Consider the following 16,110-nt stretch of genomic DNA (forward strand, 5'->3'; position numbering starts at 1 on the left):
CATCTATATACCGTTTATCGAGATTCCTGTATTGTATTGCATTTGCTTCCTTATTTACTTTTCCTTTGTGGTAGAAAATAAAATAAAACCAAAACCCAGCATACAGGTTCCTGTCAGCCCTTGTATGGGCAGGAGATAGGACTTGGTCTGAAGCTGTTGAGGGTTCAGTTATCCATGTCATTTATTCCTGAGGATTAAGTGTCCGTTTCCTAAGAAGAGATACATGCTCTTTATAACTGGAGTTCCACAGCCGTGTCCTGTATTGACATCATTACAGTCATTATGTAGAATCTATCATCCTTGTTCGAATTTCGTCAACTAATCTAAAAGTGTCCATTTTAGCATTTCTTACCTTGCATTGTGAGATCCATCCATGGATCAGTATTACGTGTTAAATCCATTAGCTTCTTTAATTTCTGCACTCCTTGTCTTTTAAGACACTGACATGTTGGAAGCATATACTCTCCTCTCCCCATTTCCACTGCATTCCTTTGTGTTTATTTCCTTTTTCATGTCAGGTTACGCATTCTTAGCCACAGATGCTGCTGTGTCCCTTGTGAAGGTTTTAAACGCAATGTGCATCTGGCCCTAATGGAAGTTGGTGTTAAGTTTTTGCCCCATCTCCCCACTCTTACAGCTAGTGAGCACGTAAATACCCTGCCCGCTCTCTCTCCCATCCCCCACTTAGCGCCCATAGATCATAGCCTCACCCAGTTTTTACCATAATGGTTGGAAATGGTGATCAAATGATTTGACTCTCTCTGAGTGGGTGAGTAGGATATATATGTTCTTTCTTTCTTTTTTTTTTTTAATGGCATGACTATAGTCATCAAAAACAGCGTTTTTACACTGAAATAAAAATTTTTAAAAAGATTTTATTTATTTATTTGACATAGAGAGAGACCACAAGTAGGCAGAGAGAGGGGGGGAAGCAGACTCCCCACCAAGCAGAGAGCCTGACGCGGGGCTTGATTCCAGGACCCTGGGATCACGACCTGAGCCAAAGGCAGAGGCTTAACCCACTGAGCCACACAGGTACCCCAAAATTGAATTTTAAGTGCTGTCTCCATCTAAGAATGGGAGTAGACCTGTCTCAATACTTTTTCTTGTCATAAGTAGCAGTTACAAATTACAAAATATTAAAATTTTTGGAAGATAAGTATAGCACTTGGTAAGTATATGGAATTTCTCTTTTACAAAGACTGACTTTGTTTTGTTCCTATTTAGTGGTCCCCCTCCAGCCTTTGGCCCACCAGAAATGCCACACCCCTACTATGACACTGGCCAAGTCATGAGACCATTTAAAGAAAATAGACTGTATTTTTTAGAACAGTTTTAGGTTCATAGCCAAAATGACTTGGAAGTACAGAGTTCTCTATGCCTCCTTGCCACCCTGCCATGAATAGTGTCTCCTATTACCAAATTTCACACCAGAGTGGTGAATTTATTATTTTTGATGAAGCTACATTGGCATCATTACCACCTAAAGTCCATAGTTGATACTAGGGTTCACTCTTGGTGGTGTACATTCTGTGGGTTTTGAACAAATGATAAAATAATCATAAGTATCTTCCCTGAGAGTATCACAGTGTATAGTTGATCCTTGAACATCATGGGGTTAGGGACCTACTAGTTAAAAATTCAAATGCAAGGTTTGACTCCTGCAAAACTTAACCCTACTATTAGCCTGCGGTTGACTAGAAGGCTTACTGATAATATAAATAGTTGATTAACATATTTGCGTGTTATATATATGATCCACTCTATTCTTAAAGTAAGCTAGGAAAAGAATATTATTAAGGAAATCACAAGAGCAAATACACTTACACAGTATTGTGCTGTATTTATTGAAAAAATCCATGGATAAGGGGCCCCACATGGTTCAAACCCATGTTGTTGGAGGGCTCACTAGTTTTGCTGCCACAAAATCTTAACATGCTCTGCGTGTTCATCCTTCCCTCCCCCGATCCTTTGACAGTACTGATTTTTTTTTTTTGTCTCTGCCCATTTTCCAGAATATCATATGGTTGGAATCATACAGTATGTAACCTTTTCAGATAGGCTTCCTTCACCCAGTGTAATGCATTTAAGGTTCTTCTGTATCGTTGGATGGCTTTTCGCTAGTTTCTCTTTAGCGCTGAATGATGTTACAACATTTTCTGGATGTACCATAGTTTATTCATCCATTTATATAATGAACATCTTGCGGTTGTTTCCAAGTGTGTGCAGTTATGAATAAAGCCATAAACACAGCTACAAACATCCATACGCGGGTTTTTGTGTAGACGTGTTTTCAGCTCCCTCGGGTGAGGTGCCAAGGAGCAGGTTGCAGCTATCATGGTAAGAAAATGTTTAGTTCTGTGGAGAACTGCCAAGCTCTCTTCAAAAGTGGTTGTACCATTGTGCAAGAACCACATAACCTTATCTGAAGTCCATTTATTCCTCAGTTGGAAGGACAAGGTGAATTCTTCCTTCAAGCCCAAGGCATTGTGACTCTGAATGAGCTCTGTAATGGGAACGTGCACGAGGCACACAGTTCTTGTCCTTAAACTCAAGAAATTTAAGTTCTTACAACCAAACGAACCATGCTGTGGGCAGGATCCCACTATCCCCTTGGCCATCACTATGCATTGCGATTTTGGAATTGACTGCCCAACAGTTCAGATCAGAGAGGCAGCTCAGATAGCCGACAGTATGGAGGTCTAGCAGTCGGCCAGTCCTTTAGCCATGAGGATTTTCAGAGTTTGAGTGCGCTTACGTTTGAAGCGACCCATTGGGATGATGCACAGGACCCTCGGGACGTTTTCCTTGCGGGCTTGTGAGGCCAGAGCCCTGGGGCGGCTGGACCGCGAGGAGGCTGTGCCCTCTGTGACGCACGTGGTGGCCTCCAGGGGGCGCCCTCGTCAGCGCTATCAGTGTCCCCTGCGCGATGGGGCAGCTGGGAGAAGCTTGGGCCTCCCCGGCCCCTGTAGCGCTTCCCTGCCGGCTGGCGGCGCGTGATGCCCTGGTGGAGTAACCTTTGCCGTGAGTAGCGCGCCCCCTAGCGGCGGTTTGCCCAGGGACGCGGTGGGCGGGGCGGGGCGGGGCGGCTTTGAGGGCCACCCACAGCTCCTCGTTGTTGGACGATTCTGGCTCCTGGGACTGCTTCGGTCATTAGAAGCTGTAGACCAGTTGGTTGGCCAGTTAGGATTTAAATTTTCTCATCTTTAAAGAGATGAGTTCAAAAAAATAAATAATTAAAAAAAAAAAGCGAGAGAGAGATGGGTTCTGCCCGTAAACTGCTGTGGGTCAAGAGCCGGTCTCAGCATCGGGGGGCTGGCGGGGGCGTCGCCAGCTGCTCGGTGCCGCCAGTTGGCAGCTGTTGGTTTTTGTCTCTGTCCTTGTGACTGTCAACGTTCCAGTCACCCCAGAATGGAAGAAAAAGTGTTTCAGATGGAAACCGATCTGCGAGCAGGCAGGGAAATGGGGAGGGAAGTGGTGTGTCGTAACACCCGTGGTCTCCCCTGTGTGAGCGAAAGGTCTCTGCGTTGTCCAGGGAAGCCGAGAAAGGTTAGTGAACGAGTGTTTTTCTCCCGTGCCTGCTGGCAGGAAATTTCATTTCTATCTGTGTACGTTTTCAGCAAAATTGTACTAGTGTGCAGTGTATCATTGGGGGTTGACTTTTTCCCTAGTGCGGTTTCAATGGTATCGTGTGCCTTTTTAAATTAAAGAGTCACATCTCAGAGCGCCTGGGTGGCTCAGTTGGTTAAGCGTCTGCCTTTGGTTCAGGTCATCATCCCGGGGTTCCTGGGATGCCTCCCCTCCCCCAGGCGGGCTCTCCGCTCAGTGGGGAGCCTGTTGACCCCTTTCCCTCCGCCTGCCACTCCCCCTGCTTTTGAGCTTTCTCTCTCACTCTTATCGGTCAATAAATAGTCTAAAAAAAAAGTTACATCTCTTGTGTTACATTAAAAGAATTCAGGGAAAGGTTTTTTTTTTTTTAATGAATGTACTTTTATAATGAGGGAAATTAACAAATTTTAAAAATTATTTATTGGAGAGAGAGTATGAGCCAGAGGGAGGGCAGAGGGAGAGGGAGTGAGGCTCTCAAGCAAACTGAGCCCATGAGGACCATGCTGCATATGTATTTACAAATATATCTATTTCATATATGTATGTATATGTATGGATATATTCTAAGTATTGGTATGGGTATTGTTTATAATTATTAAGCTTCATTTTACGCTGTGGGTATTAAGACCTTTTCTGGTGGTACCTGGGTGGCTCAGTGGGTTAAAGCCTCTGCCTTTAGCTCAGGTCATGATCTCAGGGTCCTGGGATTGAGCCCCCACATCAGGCTCGCTGCTCAGCACGGAGCCTGCTTCCCCCGCTCTCTCTCTGCCTACCTGTGATCTCTTGTCTGTCAAATAAATACATAAATAACATCTTAAAAAAGACCTTTTCTGTGTCCATTTTAATTGACTTTGATTTATAGAAGTAAAACTAAAATATATCAGAGGATGCCTGGGTGGCTCAGTTGGTTGGGCATCCAGCTCTTGATTTTGGCTCAGGTTGTGGTCTTGGGTTGGTAGTATTAAGCCTCACCTTGGGTCCTGTGCCCTGGGAAGTCTGTTTGAGATCATTCCCTCCTCTTTCCTCCCCACCTGCTCTGTTAACTTGCTCACTCTCTCTTTCACAAGAAATAAATCTTTCAAAAATATTTTAAAAAATTTTTTCTTAAAAATCACATTTATATTCCCCAGAGATCATGTGAGGGGTGTGTGTTTGCTGGGGTGTAGGGGGTTTGGTAACAGCGGAGGGGACCAAATCGGAATCACACTATCACACTATATATACTGTTTGGTAATTCGCCTTTTTTTTTTTTTTTTTTTTTTTAAGTCAAACCTCAGCTCTTGCTTTCAGGAAAAGTTCATCTCATCTCATCCTAAATCATACTCAGTTATATTTTCCTAAAAAAGCCAAAAATCTCCTTTGGCTAGTTTGCCCTAACCAATAACCAGTCTAGGATTGTGCCCGGTAGATCTTACTGTTATGCTTCTTAAGATTATTAATTTAGCACAGTATCTCCTTCCTTTATCAAATTACATTGATTTTGCTTGTTTAAACCCTCAATGATATTTTATATTTCAAAACTGTAGACAAATAGAATAAAGTCATATACACGTGACCTAATTAGCAGTTACGTAGAGTCTAGCACAGTCTCTCCTGCCCGCCCTCCTCTCTCTCCTTAAACTGTTTGCAAGTTGCTTGCAGACAGTCTACTTGGGTTTTTGTTGGACTTTCGTACATTCTGACATTGACATAGCTGCCAAGCTAGATGTTGTACTGAATATCCTTCATTGATTCATCTGATAGTTTCCTCACAGTTAAGATTCCATTAAGCATTTTTGGCAGGAGTACTTAGAAGTGATTTATTGGCCTTCTCAGTGCTTCACATCAGAAAGCACAATGATAGTTTTGTTCCGTTAGTGGGGATGTTTAAGGTGGTACTTGGAGATTTCTCCACTCTAAAGGCAGGCTTTCCTTTTGATCTGTGTGTCCATACTCTAAAACTACAGGTTCCTGACAACCTTTCACCCAATGGTTTTAGCATTTCTGGATTTTTGACTGAAGGAGTTACTACAAAGATACTGGCAAAGAGCAGTTTTCTTAATCTGATGGCAGATAACTAAGCTTTTTCAAATAACATGACCGTTTAAGTTACTGCAAATCAGATAATTTCCTTGCTCTGCGTTCAAGTCCTTTCTATAAAAACTTCTCCTCTAACTCCTGTCTTTTTCTTTTGCTTCTGAATGGCTGGGTGTTTTTTTGTTGTTGTTGTTTTGTTTTGTTTTTTAAGAAAAATATTTTATTTATTTGACAGAGCACAAGCAGGCAGAGAGGCAGGTGGAGAGAAAGAGGGAAGCAGGCTCCCTGCTGAGCATAGATGTGGGGCTCGATCCCAGGACCCTGGGATCATGACCTGAGCCGAAGGCAGAGGCTTAACACTGAGCCACCCAGGTGCCTCCGAATGGCTGGTTTTAATGGTGATATGACTAGTTCCATATTTATTCAGTCCCAGCTGCATTCAAAACAGTAAAACTTCTTGTAACCACACTTGGCCATGAAAATGGTGTTGTGTATTATTTTATATTGAACATAATGAGAAATGATTTTTTACTTTATTCTGAGCATTGGAAAAGTTCAGGTCGGTGGACCCAGTTGATGAACTGAACTAAAACATGGCTTTTCCTCCCCAAAGAAATAAAAGAAAATCCACTTACGTTAATTTCATGTAAGTGGATCATACTGGATGAGGGGACACAGTCACTTCTTCAAAGACTGTAATGCTCAACGTTTTCACGGCCAAACAGCTGTTGACCATGGTCTAGAAGGAGCCTATGTAACCGGCTATAAAAGAAACATTTTTGTTAACTCATCCTTAACAGTGTGAATCTTGATGGGGTTGATGCGGTAGAATTTTGAAATTCTAATGAGTGACTGTAGATCAAAGTAGAAATTATATCTAAATTTATTATTGATTGGCACTTTTCATGAAGAAGTATTCCCTGTTCCCTATTTTACTTTTTTAGTATCACTTGTGATTCATGGATTCTTTTCTTGTTCAGTGTTTTGTACCCCATCCTTCTCATCATATTTCTTACGCTTCAGTGTTGGTCCAGCAAGAGACCCCTTCAAGCTAACTCCTGTGTCCCTCTGTCACACCTCTCAGCTTGTGAGCACCACCTTTCCTTCTTTTTATTTTGTTTCGTTTTGTTTTTTATTTGAGTTTGGTCGACCCACATTACTTTAGCTTCGGGTGTACAACACCATTTTTCACATTCTGTGTTACATTATTGAGCACTTCCCATCTGTCGAGATAAATTGTTCCTTGTACTTGCCCTTCCCTAGTCTGGAATTTCCCCATGCAGCTTCCAGTCCATTTTTGGGGACTTATTCAAAGAAAGCGCCAGCTAGTTGTCACATAGAATACCTCAACTTGAGATTTGTCTAGATTCTTTTGTTGCCATTTAGCTTATTTTTCTAAAATGGGTTGGATTCTGTCGTGGGTGTGATGATTGATCCATTCTCTGTTGCAACAGAATCTGCTTGTCCCACTTTAATGATGTTGCAGCTACTTATATATAACTAGTATTCTGGTACTTGGGTGTGTAAACTTCGCTTTCACAGGGAACAGAAGGAGCAGAGTAGTATCTTTAAACCTGAATTTTTAAAAGTCATTTGAAAGAAGCAGATGCTGTCTCATGGACTGAGATTTACAAATACTGAGAAGACTGTTAGCCTATCATGAAATTGCCTGAGATTAAATAAAGTATTACTTGGTTATGTTTTTTAACACATGTATGATTTTTCTGAACTGTAATAATTCTATTCTTCTCCACCACTCTCCTTTTTCTGTAGTTGGACAGAGGGAGTCTGAAGATGTGAATGAAAGAGCCTCAGATAAGGTGATGGCTGCTGGCTCCGTGGTCGCTCAAGACCTAGCAAAGGATGGGCAGGAGGAAATGCCTGAAATCATCGACCAGATTCCTTCTTCAGAAAGCAATTTAGAAGAGCTGATACAACCTGCTGATTCCCAGGCTAATGATGTTGGATTTAAGAAGGTGTTTAAGTTTGTTGGCTTTAAATTCACTGTCAAAAAGGATAAGACCGAGAAGTCCGACACTGTGCAGCTACTCACTGTCAAAAAAGATGAAGGGGAAGGATCAGGAGCAGCAGACGGGGCTGGTGACCACCAGGAACCCAGCCAGGAGACCGGAGAGGCAACAGCCAAAGACAGTGAATTAAAACAATCCACAGAGAAACCCGAAGAAACCCTTAAGCATGAGCCAAGCAACACAGAGATTTCTCTCCAGGCTGAGTCTGGTCAAGCAGCAGAGGAAGGCAAAGAGGACGGGGAAGATAAACAAAAAGAACCCACCAAATCTCCAGAGTCTCCAGCTAGTCCGGTGGCCAGCGAAACAGCATCACCCTTCAAAAAGTTCTTCACGCAAGGTTGGGCTGGCTGGAGAAAAAAGACCAGTTTCAGGAAGCCGAAGGAGGAGGAGCTGGAAGCTTCAGAGAAGAAAAAGGACCAAGAGCCTGAAAAAGGAGACACGCAGGAACAGGAAAAGACAGAAGATACCTCAGAGAAAGTGGCAGCTTCTGAGCAAGAGGGCCCCCAGGAGATCGCCGAGAGCATTGACGCTGCCAGACTGTCCGCGGAATTTGAAAAAGTAGAGCTGCCCTCTGAAGATCAAGTGCAGGGACCCCCCGAAGAGAGACCCGCCCCTTTAGCCACAGAAGTATTTGATGATAAGGTAGAGATTGTTGCCGAAGTCCACGTTAGGATGCCAGAGAAGAAGACAGAAGAGGAGAAGGCTGAGGGAGAAGCAGCAGTGGAGCCCTTGCCGTCTGAGAAAGGGGTAGACTCCCAGGCTGAGCTCGAGAAAGCCGAGCCTCCTGAGGAGCCGGGGAAGATGAAAGAAATGTGTACCCCCGGAGGGGACCACCCCCAGCCGGCCGACCTGAGCCCCGAGGAGAAAGCGCCCTCTGCACACCCAGAGGGCGTCGTAAGTGAGGCAGACATGCTGTCCTCCCAAGAGAGAATGAAGGTGCAAGGAAGCCCTTTAAAGAAACTTTTTACCAGCACTGGCTTAAAAAAGCTTTCTGGAAAGAAACAGAAAGGGAAGAGAGGAGGAGGAGGGGATGAAGAGTCGGGGGAGCACCACCAGGTCGCAGCGGAGTCTCCGGACAGTGCAGATGAACAGAAGGGCGAGAGCTCTGCCTCGTCCCCGGAGGAACCGGAGGAGATGGCGTGTCTAGAGAAAGGCCTCGCGGACACACAGCAGGACAGGGAGGCTGAGGAAGGGACTACCTCCGACGGGGAGAAGAAGAGAGAAGGTGTTACTCCCTGGGCATCTTTCAAAAAGATGGTGACGCCCAAGAAACGTGTTAGAAGGCTTTCTGAAAGTGACAAAGAAGACGAGTTGGAGAAAGTCAAGAGCGCCACCTTGTCTTCCACGGAGAGCGCGGCCTCCGAGATGCAGGAAGAAGCCAAGGGAAGTGGAGAAGAGCAGAAGCCGGAAGAACCCAAGCGCCGGGTCGATACCTCAGTATCTTGGGAAGCTTTGATTTGTGTGGGATCATCCAAGAAAAGAGCGAGAAAAGCATCATCTTCCGATGATGAAGGGGAACCGAAAACGATGGGAGGAGACGGCCAGAAACCAGATGATGCAGGAAAAGACAAAGAAACCGGACCGGACGCTGCGCTTGCCAGTTCTCAGGAACAGGATCAAGGGCCGGGCAGCCCCTCACCTGAGCAAGCTGGCAGCCCCACCGAAGGAGAGGGGGTTTCCACCTGGGAGTCCTTTAAAAGATTAGTTACTCCAAGGAAAAAATCGAAGTCGAAACTGGAAGAGAAAAGCGAAGATGCTGTACCTGGGTCTGTTGGAGAACATTCCACGTCAGATGCTGAGCCTGGGAAAGAAGAGTCTTGGGTTTCCATTAAGAAATTTATTCCCGGACGAAGGAAGAAAAGGTCAGACGGGAAAGCAGAACACGCCACGGCTGAAGATGCGGGGCCGCCAGAGGTCAACGAAGATGACTCCGATGTCCCGGCCGTGGTACCTCTGTCCGAGTATGACGCGGTGGAAAGGGAGAAAATCGAAGCTCAGCAAGCCCAAAAAAGCGAGGAGAAGCCTGAGCAGCAGGTAGCTGTTTCTGTGTCGGAAGAGCTCAGTACGAATCTGGTTCACGGCGTGAAGGTGACTGTCCTCGACGGGGCCAGGGCTGTTAGCAGTGTCGAAGAGAGGTCGCCGTCTTGGATATCCGCTTCGGTGACAGAAACTCTTGAAGAAACAGAGGAGGAAGCCAAACCCCTAACTGGGGAGGTACTTGAAGGAGAGGTCCTTGCAGAAGAAACCTCCGTTGTTACCAAAACTCTGCCAGAGGGCCAAGATGCCACTGATGACACGGTCGTGAGCGAGGCGGAATTAACTTCGGAGGCCGTGACAGCTGCAGAAGGTGCAGAGGCATTTTGTGCTGAAGAAGCCGCAGAAGCATCTGGGGCTGAAGAGACCGCTGACATGGTCTCAGCTGTTTCTCAGCTCACCGACTCTCCAGAAACCACAGAGGAAGCAACACCCGTTCAGGAGGTGGAAGGCGCTGTGCCAGACCTGGAAGACCAAGAGAGGCGGACTCAAGAGGTCCTGCGGGCAGTTGCGGAGAAAGTTCGAGAAGGATCACCGCTGCCTGATGGTAGAGGGCCAGAAGACATGATTCAGACAACAGGGGACGTAGGAGTCAAAATACTGGAGAAGCTGGATGGAGCCGAAGAGGATGCTCCAGGGCTAGACCTGAAGAAAGAGGCAGATGGAGTGTTGGAAGTGAAGGCACAGGAAGCTAAAGCTGAGACTTTGACACAAGCCGAAGTAGTCGTACAGGCCACCCCAGAAGGCTTTGAGAAAGTTCCTGCAGTCCTAGACAGTGTGGACTCCAGTGAGCCTAGAACCACTTGTCAAGCTGAAACCTTGGTTGGGGTAAAATCAGAGTTGATTCTGGAACAGGCTGTTGCTCCTGACTCCGCTGAAACCCTTACAGACAGCGAGACCAACGGAAGCACCCCCGTAGCAGATCTTGAAGCTCTCCCTGGAACACAGCAAGAGCAGATCCTGGAGATGCGCGAAGATTCCCAGGTCCCAGAAGCAGAAGCAGTTTCTGTCCCCGAGCAGCTGCCTCCAACACCTGCTAGTTTTCCATCCCAGGAAGAAATTAAAGGACATTCAGAAACAGAAGAGGTTCTAGAACATATGGACAAAGAGGTACCGGTGGAAACCATACCCATTCTTTCAAAGATGGATGCGATTGAAGAGGAAGGTCAGTTTACCGGTGGGGAGAGCAGAGAGAAACCGCTTCTCGAAGGCCCTGTCGCAGGTGCAGACCTTGAGACCACCGGGAGTCAGGAAACAAGTGAAGTTGTCCTTGAAGATGAAGCTCCTGAAGAATCTGAATTTCAAAAGGATGACGACACCGAAGTCCACAGCCCTACACCATCTCCCACCCCAGTGCAGGAAGAGGTGGAAGTTCAAGGAGAAAGGGAGGAGATGGAAGGAGAGCCAGCTCAAGCCACTCAAGAGGAACTCGAGCAAAAACCAGCTGTGACCACATCTGAGGAGCTTCGTAAGCACCTGGAGCAGACAGACGGCGTGGCCATCCTCCACGGGGAAGAGGAGGTTACCGCTTCGGAAAGTTCTCCCCGGCCAGTGCAGGAGGAAGTGGTATGCACAGAAGTTCAGGTCCAGACCCCAGAGGTGTCATTAACTCCAGCAGCTGCAGCAGTGGAGGAGAAGGTCTTAGAAGAAACTAAGATTGTAGAAACCACGGAAACTCGGGAATCTGCAGACACACAGTTAGTACCCGAAGAAGAATCCTCCGAAAAAGATAAAGACTTGACCGCCCAGCCAGGGGACATCGAGGCGCCCACAGGGACTGAGGCTCAGCCGGAGTCAGCACCCGTGACCACAGTGGCTGCGCCTGAAGGAGGCATTGGTGCTGACCTGGAAGGAGAGAAAAGCCCACCCCGGAGACCGTCCCCGGAGGAAGAGGGCGCGCCCAGTGCTGGTCCAGAAGTCCAAGGGAGTGAAACAAGAAAGGAAGATGGAAAGGCTGAAACCGAGATTTTGAAACTTGAGACTGAGAGCAGTAAACTTGTACAAAATGTAATCCAGACGGTTGTTGACCAGTTAGTGAGCTCGGAAGAAACAGCCGCTGATATCCAGACACAGGCCCCGCCGATGATCGCCGACGCCCCGGAGGGGAGGGTGCACCCTGAGACCGAAGAAGGGGAGCCACGGGCCACTGCACGGGATGGAACTCAAGCTGTGATGGCCAACGGAGAAGCCACGCTCACCGCCGGGGAACAGACCCATTCCGACGTGTGCGAAGCTGTGAGTGAAGCTTCAGTTGAGGTGGCAAGTGTTGAGGTAGAACCTTCCAGCATAAATGACCAGCAGCTCGAAGAGGCAGTTCTCCTGTCGGAGGAAAAGAAAGAAGCAACCGGGACCGAGTCTGTTGCAGAAGATGGTGATCGTGCCAGCTTAGAAGAAAAGTTAGAGGGGTCCCTCTCTGAACCCCAAGAAGATGAAAAAGGTCATGTTGTTGAGCTGGAAAACCAGCACTCAGCCCTGGAAGGTGTGACGGCCCTAGGAGGCTTGAGCAAAGAGTCCCCAGACACAGATGGACCAACACTGAAGGAGAAGGAAGGTGGCCAGGAAGTAGAATTTCCAGAAGGAAAAGTCCACAGCGAGTTAGAAGAAGAGATCAAAACCGAAACGCAGGACGACACTCAGAAACAGGAGGGAGAACCGACAAAATCCGAACCCACGGGATCCTAAAACGTCATGTAAGCAAGTTTCGTCTTCTAAAACAGTCTTTTCCTCTTTTCTTGCCATGTGATGGCATATTTGTTAGAAGGGAAGCAGGAGTTTGAGTCATTGTGACTGTAGGCAGATCCTTTAGTTGGGCAAGGAACAGTCAAGGAGATCCTGGTTCCCTTCCTTTTTTCCCCTCACTGACCTGCTGCCATTCAGGCTTAACTGATGTCACGAAAACAATGAACTCATTCTCCACCCACGTGCCTGCTTTCAAAGAAAGTGAGGGGTCATGTGTGTGTGCACAAGCGTGCATGTGTGTGTGTGGCTCAAAGGCTTAAGAAACCGGTTGTGCGCCCATTGAATTTTTCTTTATAAGCAGAAGTTCATGGTGAGTTGCTGTCCTACAGCCTGAAATTGTAGTTGATAGCTCTCAAGGAAAAAAAAAAAAAAAAAATGTTCCCCCATCAGTAGGAACAGGCATTTAAAAAATTTCCCAATGTGTGTGATGGGCCCAAATGTTGGTGCTAGGGAGCCACAGCCCCCAAGTTTTGGGGTGGCCCAGTCTGAACTGCCACAGTCCTGACCCACTTGCTTTTTGGGGGGCGGCGCTCTGCTCTAAGGGCTTCTGCTGCTCCTGGAACGAACGAGGGAGGAGAAGACCTTGACTGACTTTGCATTCTTCCTTCCTTCTCCAGGTCCAGCCCACGTGTTTGCAAGACCAGAATGTGAAGACGAGCAGTAGGAGGCGATGGATGCTGCTGTCGAGACTCGAGACCAGTGTTCCAGACTCAAAACCGAAGAACAGGTCCCTGGACTGACCTTTCTGGAGCCCCTGACAATCCTGAGGCTGCATCGGGAGCTAGAGCCATCTAACACTTCCTCCTCGCAGGGCCTCCCCCCTCACTTTGCCCTGATACCCTGTTCCAATGTTTCTGATTGAAGGTCCTGAATTCTTAACTCGGAACTGGAGTTGGCCAAACCTGGTTCTGCTTCTCAAACTGGAGTATCTTCCTTTATGTATTTATATGTATGTTTTAAGTAACCCTCCTTCTGTATCTATTGTATATTTTTTTTTCTTAATGATTAAGGAAATGTGCAGGATGGTACATTCCTTTTGTGTCGCCCAGGATAAGGCGGGCCAAGCAGCCATGCAGCCGCGGTCAAGTCTGGGGAAGTCGTGAGAACAACTCCCTAGAGACAACGTTCCTGATCAGAAGCTATAGTTCATACTTTAAAATCTACTAAGGAGTAGGGTCCATGTTTCATACCGCTCTAAAATGGGTCACTTTCCTATTAGGCACAGTGTGCTAAAAATAAAAAGCCTTTTTGGGGTGGGGGAGGGGAAACATACAGAATGTTCCATTGTTACTGTGAAATTTCTTTCCAGCCCAGTGGGGGTTGGAAGGGAGTTTTTTGTTTGTTTGTTTGTTTGTTTGTTTTTTCCAGTAGCGAATTCACTCTAAGCCTTTTCTCTGAATTGTTGTGGCTGTTTGGAGAGAGGAGTGTGCTGAAATCCTGAGGCAAGGTAGTGAGAAACGTTTTTCATCTTGTCAAGAAAACAGTTGGCTGTTTTAAGGTTTTGATTCTACTCTTCTGTGCTGGACGACATTCACACACAGCGTGAAGGAAAGTCAGGTTCTTGATGACTGGTATTTTGGTAGGTCCTGGATTGTGTCTGTGCCATATCTGTGCCCACTCTTTAAAGGACAATGTTGCATTATGTTCATTTGGATAAACTGTGATTTGACAACCGATTTAAATAAAATATTTGCTTCACGTAGATTTGCTGGTTTTATTAGATACTAGGAAACCTGGGGCATGTTTGTTGAGATCTAAAAGCAGCTAAGGTAGAAGTTTCCAGTGTGGTCACTACATGGTATCACCACTGGATACTGCTTTGAGGTAATGTTCAGAGGAACTCCAGCAGAGAGGCATCAGTTGCAGGTCAACCAGGAGCTTTTGAGATGGACAGGACTGATACAGTGCTACCATCTGGTGGTGCCTTCCTGGAAAAGTCCGTTTTCTTTCATCATTCTGGGTTTTAATGAGAAACATCAAGAAAGAAATTTTTAAGAAGGCTTAATAGTAAAAATGCCTTGCCCAATAGGTGATTTGAGTATTTTTTTTAAATATCAAAATGATTCTTAATTTATGCCAATATGTAAAAGACTTTGTCAGACTTTGGCCACAGTTAGCTGTGTCGTGTGCATGTGCATCTTAAATTGCACTCAAACTCAGAACTCTGGTTTGCAAACTGAAATTATGACTGCTAGTTAATGATTTTATTCTAGATGTTCTAGGAAGACAAGTTTGGCAGAAGGAACATAGGTTGTTAGAATTAGAAAGTAGTTGATCTTAGATCAACAAACCTGATGACCAAAAAAAGGGGGGACCATATCATATCATGAGACACCTCATGATTAACAGTGTATGACATTGTAGCTGAGAAATACTTAATATTCTTTAAGGAGTTATTCTCCTATATAATAGTCATCTGAACATCATTATGAAACTTAAAACCCCCAAATTTAAAAAAAACAACCCTCTGATCTAAATAATTCTTTGCCAACTTAGAGACTTAAAAAAATCCAAGTGCTGATGCCAATTTTTGAAGATCAACCAAGAGGCACTGGAGATGAGAGCAAGCAATCTGTAAGGGGCTCCTGATGGGTCAAACACTGACTTCATCTCTATGGCACGAGACGCTTCACTTTGAACTGATTAAGGCTTTATGTAGTCAAGTGATTAACTTGGATTTTTTTTTTTTTAACCCCCTCCCACTCCATTCTATTTGGGTTTGCTCTTCCCGGAGCACCTGTGGCCAAGTCATTCTGGTTTTCCAGCAGTGGTTGCTTCATGACTGTACTTTTCATACTCCTTTATCTGGATGTGCCTCGGATTATCTCTGTACGAGTTCTAGACCTATATCTGTTAAGCAACACTTCTATTAGCCGGAGGAATGCTATTAACAGTAGCATGACATAGAATCCTGTATTACAATTCTAAAGCTGCTGTTGATTTATGAAGTACGTACCAGCGAAATGTAAACTGCAGAAGTTGGAGCAAGTGCCTATATTTTGCTACTTTTGGCATTACTGTAGAGCCATGTACAGTAGGACGCAATGCAAGACTTGTAAACTCTCACCACTTCTTATAATTGGGGAACGTAAAATGTTTCCCCTCAGGTTATTTTGCTAATGGTACACCTGAGTTGCCTCTCTGTTAACACATACTGTGTTTCCCGTATTTTCCTTTGGTGTTTGGAGCTACAAATAGTCAAGGGCTGGAAATTTTAGCTTTCAGTGTAAGCTTCAAGCATAGCGAGTTTCTTTTAACCTGAGAAAATATTTGATTCCTAGTTCTGTTTGGGGGGCAGATTTTCATTTATCTAAATAAAATGCGACCTAATTAAATGCCCTGGATTTTCTTGTCTGCAATCTCACCTTAATTCAGTTTTGATTGCTTTTCTCCACTGCTGTGGTAATCATCACACGTTTAACTTCTTTTATTTACTTACACCTTTGCAACATTCTCCACAGAGCATTGTGGGAGTTTGGAATATACCTGGGACATGTGTAAATGCACCCAAAATGGTCAGTGATTCTTAACCTTTTGGGAGCCAAGGGCCCTTTAATTAGAATCTCATTAAACCTCTGGCTGGGTATGTGCTATGGTGAGTGCTGTGAAGTGTGTAAACCTGGTGATTCAGAGACCTGTACTTCTAGGGATAAAAATACACGATACGTTTATTTAAAAAAAT

The 16,110-nt window shown here is 45.5% G+C and overlaps 1 protein-coding gene across 2 annotated transcripts in view; it reads left to right on the forward strand.

Moving 5' to 3' along the window:
* The window catches only part of AKAP12 (A-kinase anchoring protein 12), a 101,591-nt gene extending 85,814 nt beyond the window's left edge, over positions 1-15,777 (forward strand). For both annotated transcript variants that reach the window (XM_059401261.1, XM_059401262.1), the window contains 2 exons: positions 7,399-12,379; positions 13,046-15,777. In XM_059401261.1, the coding sequence (XP_059257244.1) occupies positions 7,399-12,371 (4,973 nt within the window). In that variant the 3' untranslated portion in view covers positions 12,372-12,379; positions 13,046-15,777. The remainder of the gene's footprint in view (positions 1-7,398; positions 12,380-13,045) is intronic.
* Positions 15,778-16,110: the final 333 nt, after the last annotated feature.

The sequence above is a fragment of the Mustela nigripes genome, chromosome 5 (genome assembly GCF_022355385.1).
Source record: "Mustela nigripes isolate SB6536 chromosome 5, MUSNIG.SB6536, whole genome shotgun sequence".
Taxonomy (NCBI): domain Eukaryota; kingdom Metazoa; phylum Chordata; class Mammalia; order Carnivora; family Mustelidae; genus Mustela; species Mustela nigripes.